This window comes from Trichomycterus rosablanca, chromosome 5, assembly GCF_030014385.1.
Source record: "Trichomycterus rosablanca isolate fTriRos1 chromosome 5, fTriRos1.hap1, whole genome shotgun sequence".
Classification (NCBI taxonomy): Eukaryota; Metazoa; Chordata; class Actinopteri; order Siluriformes; family Trichomycteridae; genus Trichomycterus; species Trichomycterus rosablanca.
This window is the reverse complement of record NC_085992.1, coordinates 32107067-32118561: the sequence shown is the minus strand read 5'-3', so window position 1 is coordinate 32118561 and position 11495 is coordinate 32107067. Positions and strand designations below refer to the sequence as shown.

The following is an 11495-nucleotide window of genomic DNA, read 5'->3' as shown; positions in this document are numbered from 1 at the left end:
ATGTAAAAAAAATGGCAACTAAGCAGAAAATGAAACACGTAACACATTTATTAGCATAAATACTTCTGTACATGGCAACTTTTCCATCATAGTTGTAGTTATGAGCAGGAGTTCAACAAGTGAAGGACTTAACAGCATTGGGAGATCTGATCTATGACTGGACATATATATAAAAAAGGAAAATCTAAAAATGAAAATAGCAATGGGGAAAAATAAGGAAAATAGGTTCTAGTTATCTTGGTATTCTGTTGAACTCTGGGACTGAGAGGACTTCAGTTTGTCTGCGTAGAACTTGAACGACTCCTAAGAAAAGAAGGAACACACAAACAATTTTAGTTTTCTTGACATACAGTCTATACAGTATATATGTTTAATGTATTTAATATACATTAAGCATATACTGTACAATATACAGTACATGCGTAATGTATCTAATATACAATAATCTGTTTTGCGAGTGTCTTGCTGTTAGTTTGGAACAATTATTGTAAGATGATCTAATCTAATAAGTATGTTGATATTTTTGTTTATATATATATATATATATATTTTTTTTTTTTGCGTGTCCAATTGCGTCATGCTTCCTCTCCACCAATGCCGATCCCTGCTCTGATTGAGGAGAACGAAGCTAACCCACACCCCCTCCGACACGTGGGCAGCATGCCGTATGCATCTTATCACCTGCACTTTGACGAGTGCAGTGCAGCTCAGCGTTGTGTACGGAGAGACACACCCTAAGAGCACTCTTTTCTCATCTCTGTGCAGGCGCCATCAATCAGCCAGCAGAGGTCGTATTTGCACCAGTCATGGGAGAGAGACCCCATCCGGCTTAGTCCCACCCATATCTGAACAACAGACCAATCGTTGTTCATGTGGCCGCTCAGCCTTAGCCAGTAGGCAGAGCTGAGATTCGATACGATGTATTCGAGATCCCAGCTCTGGTTCCAGCATGTGTTTTTACCGCTGCGCCACCTGAGCGGCCGATATTTTTAGTCTTCATGGCATAACAGCATCTTGATTTAAGTTTGAGGTCCAGAGCACATGTAGAATGTCAGCATACTAACACCACCATTGGTAATGACGCTAATTTCACACACTATAGTACACACTACTGCAGATTACATTTAAAGTAGCCGGTCATGACTTGTATTTCTGCACACTGAAATAGTGAAAAAAAAAACATGAAGTATATATGGTTTAAATAACCTAATCAGTGATCTGGAATCCAGCTTAATTAGTTCTTCTTTGAGTTTGATAACAGACTTATGCTCTGTATATACCTGCTGAAATAATTAGATAACTCCACATTTGCAAAGACAGATTTGATTAGTGTACAAGTAAAGGCACATGTAGAACATGATAATTAAAGCCAATAATTGTCGAAAGCCATATCAGGAAAACAGGACTAGAAGCACTGGAAAGGTTACAAGGTAAAGTGAGAGTGTATGGTTAGGTGAGGGGGTGGTGCGGCAATAAGAGGTTTGACAGGCCCTTGTTCGAACCCATTTGTAAAACACAGTAATAGTGTTCTGACAGGCTGTAAATAATACAAACATAAGAGAAGAGAGATAAAGCTACCATAAGCAGTTCTTATAGTAAAGTATGGGCTGAAAGGTCGTAAATAGGTGAACTGTTGGTAATAAAGCTTAAATAAGACCAAGGTCACCCTGGGCAGTTAATGTAAGTAATTCTGATTTAATAAAACAAAATGTTGTCTTAGCATTTCATACTTTTGGTAGCCTTCTTTTGCTAACACATCACCGAGTGTTTTTCAATAATGATTAAGGAGTACATTTGAGAGCAAAACTCAATCCACTATCTCTGTACACTCACCAGGCTCCTAGGTTGCTTTTCGTTTACGTTTGTCCTGCTGAAGGATCTACCAAGTTTAAGCTTCCTAGCAGAGGCAGCCTGCTAATAGCTGATTTGAGTCATGTGGTCATATATAAATATTAAAATTAATGTACCGCACTACTGGGGAGAAATTTCATTTACCTTGTGTGGTGGAGATGTTTTTTTTGCAGTGATTGTTTAGTGGGGACTCAGAGTATCTATTATTCTGAGTCTGAAGCACTGCTGGTGGCTACTGGAGCAGTGCTGGTGCATAACTAAGCACTAGAACTTGCAAAAACTAAGATAAATCACAGAGAAACAGGCGAGATCAAAGTGAGCCTGCGAACAAAATAAAGCTTATCGCTCATGTAAACAGAAAGACGTGCATTGACTAGTGAACAATTACTAAACTACTGGTCTTGGTACGCTTCTCATGGGAATTTTAAACAATCGGTCCGAATATGGAGGTCCGTTAAATCGAGGTTCCACTATATTTGGTATTGGTACTTCGACACAAAGTCTGCATCCCTAGATAATATTGTGTGCCACATCAAATCATTCTTACTTTACTGAATAATACACTGCTTAAACAGATTCACACACATCATTAATGTAAAAAGATGTTTACCGGGGGTTCCTCGAAGGGCACAGCCTCACCAGCATTCTTATACAACAGTGCCAGTCTTTTCAGGGATAACTCATTTATCTGCTGGCCCTCAGCTTGTATCTGCCGATAGAGAGCCTTAGCTGAGGCCAGGTCTTTATCCATACCTACAAGAGACAAAGCCTACTGTTACTGTTAACTCATGATATGATTTGTTTTTCCATTAATACGTACAATGTTACAAGGCAGATTTATTACGTTTTGCACAGATAGAAGCACTATTTTGGGTAAAAACACAATTTATAAAATATTAATAAAATGAATTGTTTTGCAAAAGCTTGATGCAATTTCATAATAATAACTATAGTTTTGGGAAAGGATGCCCAACAAAGTTATGGTCAGGTGTCCATACTGTAGCTAACTAGCTAAAAAATGCAAAAAGCAATCAACCAAGGAAAGCTCACATAATTATCCTCCTACAAAAAATTAAATCATACATAAAGTCACACTGTGTATACATAAGGTCACATCAGATACATTTTTAGCCTAAAATATACCTAGACAATGTATTATATATAAATAAAATATATTTATTATTCACATATTTGAGCTGCCAGCACACTGGGGCAGCTTGAAGCAAGAAGTAACCAAGGACAAAAAATGATAAATCAGAGAGCTGTTTAATATCTAATGCTCGATTCTGTACTGCTCTTGACCAGCAGGCGGGGGCCACAGGCCTTATCAAATAGTAATGTTTCACTGTTGTACAAATGGGTACCAGGGAGGACTTCTGTAAGTACTTTAACATGTCAAAGTTCTCACGCCAGACTGACTAAAGCAGGCCTGTATTAGAAAACATGTTTTCATTGGCAAATTGTGCCTTCGGGTTGCGGCATGCACGGCCCGCTATTGCATTTTTAATAAGCCAGGTAATAACAGCTTAGCCACAGGCCTGTGAGCAACGCGGTATACTGTTTAAATGAACACATAAGACAGGAAGAGAGATGACATACATATAAATCTGTTGATTAAAATATTACATGTAAAGTACATAAACATAAAAATAAACACACAAATGGCCAATTAAGACCTAGATTAAAATTAAGCTGTGTATACATGTAATGTATCATTGGAAGAGAATACAAAGAACTCTTACTGTAGCATTTAATCAGGTAGGTGCTCAGTTTCTCCTTGTCTGTAAAATCTGGAACAAGTTTGATCAGACTTTTTACCTTCTCAGCCTACAAAAGAAAACAGAGCACAAAAATGTTATAGGGTGTGTGTGTGTGTGTGTGTGTGTGTGTGTGTGGAGGAAGGGGGTTTACACACTTTGGTTACATTCATGACAGAATAATAAAAATTGGTCAATTTATTTATACGTAAATTCTGCCCTCTGTTCCTTTTCAAGAAAATGGCCTGTGATCCTATTGTACCAAGTAGGCGTCTTTTCCAGGGACTTGACCAGTGTCCTGAAACAAATACTATGAGTGTGTTTTATTTACACAATGAACAATGGAAACGCCCACAGCTCCATTCACGAAGCAATTTCGAAGCAATGAAAAAAACCGTTCCATGCAGTCCCATGAAGTGAATAGACGCTCAGCTTCTACGGGCAAATGCATTAACGCTACGGGAGTTAACAAAATCGAGTCAGTCGATTTGTGATAAGTAGCTGATTCTGAACGAACTCGTCTTCGAGATGAACGTGTTCTAACGCATTTGTAGTCAATGAAATGTTAACACAGCTGTACATATTTGACCATTTAATTTTTGACATTTCAGGGGAAGCTGAGCTTCCCTTGCAGTCTTAGAGAAATCGCCACTGCCTGTATATAATTAGGGGTTGCCACAGCGGATCACTTTGGTCTGCATACCTAATTCAGCCCTTCCTAATACGACTGTCCTTATTTAATCTAGGCTTGGGGCCGGCACTGAGAGAGCACTGACAAGTGCACCTCCCAAAGGCTTTATTCCCATCACAAGACAATCATGTCTGTATAGATGCCCGACCAGCCAAACTAACAAGTCAACGAGTCAAACTAACAAGAGTCAAACCCCAGATCTCAGAGGACATCGCTGCGCCACCCGAGCACTGCTTGTACACTTTTGTTACTTCAGGCTAAAAAGTTATCTAATGTTTTACATTTACACCTGCTCTTAAAAAGGAATTAAAAAAGAAGTTGCAAGGAAAAAGCCCAAGGCTTATTGTTAAAAAATAACAAAACAAAAACAAAGGATATGAATTACTTTTCTAGGGTGTGTAAAGAAAAAATGCATAAATACAAAAAGTCATGGCATATTAAATACTGCTTTTAAATAGTAGTACTTTGTGTTTCATAATTGAAATGAACAACAATTGACAAGAAATTGTAGGAATTTTTTTTTGGATTTGACTACTGCTGGGACAATCTGGATGGGATTTGAACTCATCCCTATACACATGCATATGTCAGATGGGTATTTTATAAAAGAAAGGGAATGATGTTGGTGTACTGTACCTGTCCTGGCTTTTGAGAAACCTTGGCCATGAAAGCTTCCATTGCTGTCTTTTGTTCAGCCACCGCTGCACAACGCTGCAACAAAGATTGACACAGATTGATTGATTAGTTTTAGCATCGTACCGACACGCTAGTGTCATTTATACGGCAGTCCTCAAGTTCCTTCTTCACTTTGTGTCATTTAAAACAAATTATAAAAGATGTTTTAGATTTAAATATGTTAAAAAATTAATTTTTTCCCCTGGTGCTGTAGATTTAAGCACATTTCTTGTCTCGTTTTCATTAAAAAAACCTCAGTCTTTCTGAGTTTAGTGTTTTTCAGTCTATCAGTATGCCTCACACACACACACACAGAGATTAAGCACAAGATACAACCAAGCAAAACTGTCACTATTCATGTGTGTGGTTTTTTTTGTGCAATTTATAGGATGTTTATGCAGGGTGTGAACAGCAAGCACGGCTGAATTTTATCTTCTTCGTCTGTATCTCTGCACTCAGAGCTGCTGCTCTGGAGTTAAAGGTTAATTACAGAGTTAATAGCGAGTCGATTGGATAAAATTAAAATGTACAGTTCCACTCCAGTTTAAAGTATAATTATGTACACTCAGACATAAAGGCTTTGATTGGAGTCTGTATGCTAACTACGCAATCATACACCGCTGTGTTTCACGCTCTTTCATTAAGTAATTATGCTACAGGTAAATAGTGTTGCTAAAACTAAGCTTCGATCAGCTATATTTACTCAAGTATAAGAATGAAGTGGTTAAAGGCAGTACAGAATTATAGTATAGAAGGAAAGTATATTTTAGGATGAATAAATTACATGACAGTCATATAACTACTCATTTATTTCTAGTTTTTGTGTAAGATAACAAAGAAGCACAGGATGAAGTAAGAGAGAGCAGTGATATCTGATTTATTCTAAGCAGGTCAATGGAGCTTTTTTTACACTCTTAAGTCTTGATGAACCAAGTAAGCACCTTGGCCAAACTGTTCCCAAAATCTTGAAGCGCATGCTCTGGTGGTTTAGATCAGCGATGCCCAACCTTTTTTGCACCACGAACCGGTTTCTTCGGCCAGGGCTTTTTTCGCAGCAATGAAATGCTCCCACCTAGGGGTGATAGGAGACAATAACACCCGAAGTGTGTTGGAAATGGAAGCAGTGTTTTCATTGCTTTTGTAGCGATCTCCAATTATTTATTCTTTCTGAGCGGCCCGGTAATAAATGACGCATGGCCCGGTGGTTGGGGGCCACTGGCTTTAGATTGCACTTGAGTACTGTCCGTAATTACAAGATGTTCATCTGGGTTCCTTTTTTGACTTTTGAGATTAGCTGTCAATATACTTTTGAAACATTGTTGTGAAGCCATTTGGTCATAAACTCTTACTGTGGTTCACTGAAGTCCTAAACAAATGGCTTTTTAACCTTTTTCGAACTACAAATATTTGAATAACATTCTCTCTCATCCGTTTCGGAATTTCTTTTAATCACAGTGTAGTGTGCTGATTACTTAGCCCTTTAGGTTCATATTGCTAAAGCTATTTATTTATTTACACTTTGGTTACATTTAAGACAGGTAGTTACTGGTTACACAAGGTCATCAGTTCAAGTCTTAAATGTCACACAGTCATGGACAATTTTGTATCTCCAATTCACCTCACTTGCATGTCATTGGACTGTGGGAGGAAACTGCAGCTCCCAGAAGAAACCCATGAGAACATGCCGAGAACATGCAAACTCCACACAGAAAGAACCCACCCCACCCCACCTGGGGATCGAACCCAGGACCTTCTTGCTGTGAGGCGACAGTGCTACCCACTTACTTAGCCACCGTGCCGCCCATTTGGACCAAGTTAAAAACCAACATTAATCACAGTATAAGCATTAATGACAGCTGCTTAAACATGTGATCCTAAATATAACAAACAATTAGCTTTGTGTTCGTTCAAGCAACTGGACAAGTAATCGTTCAGTTAGTTGAGACACTTCTGTTCCATCATTGAGTGTGTTCTGCTTTACAAAACTTCAGCGCTGCCCTGGGTTCAGTGGCAATGAGGTCACATTACAAACCAGTCGTGAAAGATGGCGTCATTGGCGTGCTGCTGCAGCTGTCGAATTAAACAGCTAAGAGGCCTGGGAGGCTTTTAACAGGCCGGTGTATTAAAATAGACGGGAGGCAGCTCGGCGCCTGAATGACTTCAGTACAATCAGAGCAATTAAAACAGCAGTCGAGCTCTGGGGGAAAGTTTCACTGCAGGGCTGATTCAAGCCTGGTCTGTTCTTTATGATTCTAAACCGACTACAGCTGACTGATCCATCCAGGTTTGAGCCCTAATGCTCTTAAAAGGACAGGCAGAAAGGCTCACAGAACTTTTTAATTGCACTACATCTAAAGGGTTTTACTTGTCCGAGAGCTTTTTGGGAGAAGCAAGGATTCCTTAAAGAATAGATGATCTAAATTGAAGGGCAAATGCAGAACAATGGTTAAGACACTAAAAGAACAAGTGCTCACCAGAGCGGTAATTTTAATTAATGAAAAGCTACCTGCAAAAGGAACTTGGCGTTGTCTGTCCTGCCAGTGTCGATGTACTGCAGGAAGAGATCTGTAGCAGGTCTGTAGCAGGCAAAATGATTACACAGCCGCTCCGCCATGGCACTCACTGAGAGACAGAGTGAATGATTAGACATCTCGATGCAGAACAAACACCACTGACCAAAAATAATTGTCAAAAATAATAAATAAAGGAAAAACATAGTAAATTACATGAACAGGATTAAAGGCAACCTTCCCTAATACTTGGCTGCACAACCTTTGGCAACAATAAGAAAACCTTGAAATTGGATTGAGGTCAGGACTTATTGCTGGCCAGTTTAAAACAGTCATTTTTTTTCCTCTTAGCCATTCTTGTATATTTTTGCATATGTGCTTTGGGTAATTATCCTGCTGTAGGACCCATGTTGTTCTTCTGAAACCTTGTTTTCTTACACTTGAAAGCATATTTCACTCTAAAATGCTCTGATTATCCCCAGATTTCATTGTTTCTGTTACATGTTCAAAAGCAACAAAGCAGTTTCACTGTAGGTAGGGTGCACTTTCCTTTACAGACTTCATTTTGTCATTTATAACTCTGGTATGCACTTGTCAAACGTTCTTCATTGAGCCTTTCTCTTTGGCCTTCACCTATAGCGTATGGTACGTGTTGAAACCATCATTCCAGATGTCTTGAGCTAAGCCTAAAGTTCTTTGGACGTTGTACGTGGTTTCTTTGCCAGACTTGAATCACCTTTTATATGGTATCTCATCAATTTTCCTTTTTCCAACACATTCTAGAAGGTTCTTTACTGTTCCATAAGTAGCAAACCTCTTGATAACACTTCAAACTGTTAAAGCCTGAACGCCAGATTCTTTGGAGATATACTTGTACTGTTTAGACTGCTTGTGTTTCGAGATGGTAGTATTTTTGGTCTGTTCAGACAGCTCTGTTGGGAATAGGGATAGGAACAGGGAATGAAACCGACCTTTTAATGATGAGTTAAAGCATACATAGACAAATTAAAGTCATGTGAGCACTAACAAGGTTCCTAATCAATCACAAGTTAGTTTGATTCTGTCCTTCGTTTCAAAATAAGCAATGCAAATTAGCAGACAAAAGCTAAAATAGCATATTTAACATACAACAAAACATGCAACTCTATTGCTCCTCAATTTCTATCTCAAAAGGAATTTAATGAGAAAAAGATGAATGTGTGTGTTTGCATTTAAAGAAAGTTTAGAAATCTTACATTTATCAAGAGCATCATCGTTGTTTGCTTCCAGAATTTTACGGAAGACAAAGGCAATGCTTTTTTGTGGTGTTTCAGGGTCTTGTGTGTAAACAGACTCCAACAGCTCCACTGCACCTGCAATGTTCCCACTAAGAGTAAGAGTAAGAGTAATAGAGAGAGAGAGAGAGAGAGAGAGAGAGAGAGAGAGAGAGAGAGAGAGAGAGAGAGAGAGAGAGAAATTAAACTAACTACAGTGTCATAAGTTATTTTCAATTAAATGTTTGTCTTAAAGGCAATGCAGTGAGTGCAATGCAGGTAAAACACGACTCTCAGCACTGCTACATGATAGGCTGTGTCTAAGGGAGAGCAGGCTAAAGGGATTCCTCATTGCTGCTGCAATTACAGCCTCTGATGGCTGGACAATGGCAGGGAATAACAGATCCGTATACAAAACTGATCACTGTTTATACACTTCTCAAGCAGGTGAAAACAAGTGGTTGTCTAAATGCAGTAGTGTATTTATACAGTCTTGATGTTGCCAGCTCTATAATAAGTTAGAAATGCAGACAGTCTTGAGTTTGAATCCCAGGCAGTGCTAACAAGCTGGTCTGGAATGGAAACAGGCACAATTGGCTGTGCCTGAGGAAGGGCAGTTGACGGGGTTTCATTACCAGTGTACAGTTGCGACCTCTGCTATCTGGGCGAGATACCTGCACTAGTGATAGGGAGACACACTATGCATGTTGCAAATCATCCATTCAGCCCTTGTGAGACTCTTTGTGGCAGTTGAAAAGATGTGGCCCTTTGTGATCGTCTCAGCTCTCCTTAGCCAGTAAGGGGGTGGTACAAGAAGCAGGACAGTTGCAATAGGGGAGCAGCCAACAATTAGAAATGCATGTGGTAAAACGCTGGTTTACCTGGGAAAGGGACACATGTGGGGTTGGGGTCACGATCTGGCAAAAGTGGATGCAAAGGCAGGACCACGCACTGTATATGGTGCTAATATACTGCATGGCAGCATATTTGTATGTTAAATGACCCACACTTTCAAATGGTGATTAATTGTTAACATTTATTACATTTACATTTAGCAGACGTCTTTATCCAAAATGACTTACAAACGACTTACAAACGAATTTGACCAGGCGAGGTGGCTGAGTGGTTAAGGTGCAACATATTGGGACAGTGGTAGCCTAGTGGATAGAACTTTGGGCTATCAATCAGAAAACTGTAGGTTTAAATCCAGCCTCTGCTGTACAGCCACTGTTGGACCCTTGGGCTTTTAACCCTGTCTGCTTCAGGGGTGCGATACAATGGCAGACCCTGCCCCCTACCCCAGCTTCCAAACAAGCTGGGACATGCGGAAAAAATTATTTTACTGTACTGTACATATATGCATATATGACAAAGTAATTCTTCTAAATACAGTGCAAGCGATAGAGGGTTATGGGGCTAGATCAGGAAACCAACAGTGGCAAGTTGGTGGTGGTGGTGGGGGTTGATCAAGCAACCTCCTGATTACCAGTCTAATAGCTTTATTGCTAAACCACCACTCTCTTTAATTTAATGCAGTCAATTCCCAGATGGACCCAAATACTTGGAAACTGGAACGTTGTAGTGGTTATAGTGGTAAATCAACATTTCAGACCTGAGTGGGGTAAAGTAAGGTTAAGTTCAACACTCAGAATAAAAAAGATATGAAACTTTTATTAGCCACATTAATATTCCTCCTCAAATGCAGCACAGTTCCACATAGTCAGCACATGCTGTCATGAACAGGACAGCAGACGACAGTTCAACAGCAAAGGCCTTCTCACGACTCAGTAGGCATTTCTGTCAGGCTGAACTCTGACCTCCGCCTGCACCTAAACCACTGTGACACGTGCGGTGAACAAAGCTGAGCCAAACTGACTGGGTAAAAGGTGAGATAGAAAGTTCCGGAAGCCAGGCACCACATTAATGTGGTTCCTGCTGAATTATTCAGACTGCTTGGACAAGCCATCAATGCCAATCTGGGACTGGAATAATAATGGCTGAGGAAAAAGTAGAGGGGCGAGAGGGGTGTTAGACGCAGATGGAAAAACTGGCTGAAGTGGACATGGCTGTAAGGTGTTACTCTGTGCTCAGATGGGCAGTGATGCGATCAGTTGCCAATCATTTTCAGTTAAAGCTGGAGGAGAAACAAACGTTGGCAACACAACACAAGCAGAGTCGGCAACACAAAAAAGTTGAGCAAAGTTTAACTTTATGCAAATTATGAGCAAAAAAAATGACCAATAGGAATTGAGCATTGAGCAGAGCTATACTCGCATTATTTCCACCAATGTGAAACAGTATGGTCTGTTTTTAGGTTCAAGATAAAAGTTGCTACTAGAAGAGAAGAGAAACACATTGTCTCTGTGCCTAACTTCTACAAATAGACAGCTGCAATCTCAAAGAACAAGCCGGTCTCGTCATGTTGACTGCACAGACAGTGATGGACTATGCAGGGATGAAATTTATAGACGAGCAATTTCCCTCAGGGATTTTTATTTTTAGCGGGAACACATCTGATTTGTGGTAAAAACTGGGTTGGAAGGTTTAGTTTAGTGTTTAGTTTTTAACGTCATGTCTGCCCTTGGGCCATGTTCATGACAGGAAAGGTTGTGATGTGTCTTTATTCACTATTCTGCTTTATTTAGTGAAGTTGTGTGTCGTCGTCTATGTATGTTTATTATATGTGTTGCCTTAGTTTTGTTATTTACAGGAACTTTAGGAGTGTTTCTTAGCTGAATAGTTCCTTCATGGTCTTTGC

At 39.7% G+C, this 11495-nt stretch overlaps 1 protein-coding gene across 1 annotated transcript in view; it reads right to left on the bottom strand.

Annotated features, from left to right (window-relative positions):
* Positions 1-30: 30 nt before the first annotated feature.
* Positions 31-11495, bottom strand: part of lrpprc (leucine-rich pentatricopeptide repeat containing) — a 69767-nt gene continuing 58302 nt past the window's right edge. Inside the window, exons 33-38 of the mRNA XM_062995983.1 lie at positions 8720-8850; positions 7481-7596; positions 4936-5010; positions 3594-3678; positions 2462-2604; positions 31-303 (exon numbers count right to left, since the gene is read on the bottom strand). Coding sequence (XP_062852053.1) covers positions 229-303; positions 2462-2604; positions 3594-3678; positions 4936-5010; positions 7481-7596; positions 8720-8850 — 625 coding nt within the window. The 3' untranslated portion in view covers positions 31-228. The remainder of the gene's footprint in view (positions 304-2461; positions 2605-3593; positions 3679-4935; positions 5011-7480; positions 7597-8719; positions 8851-11495) is intronic.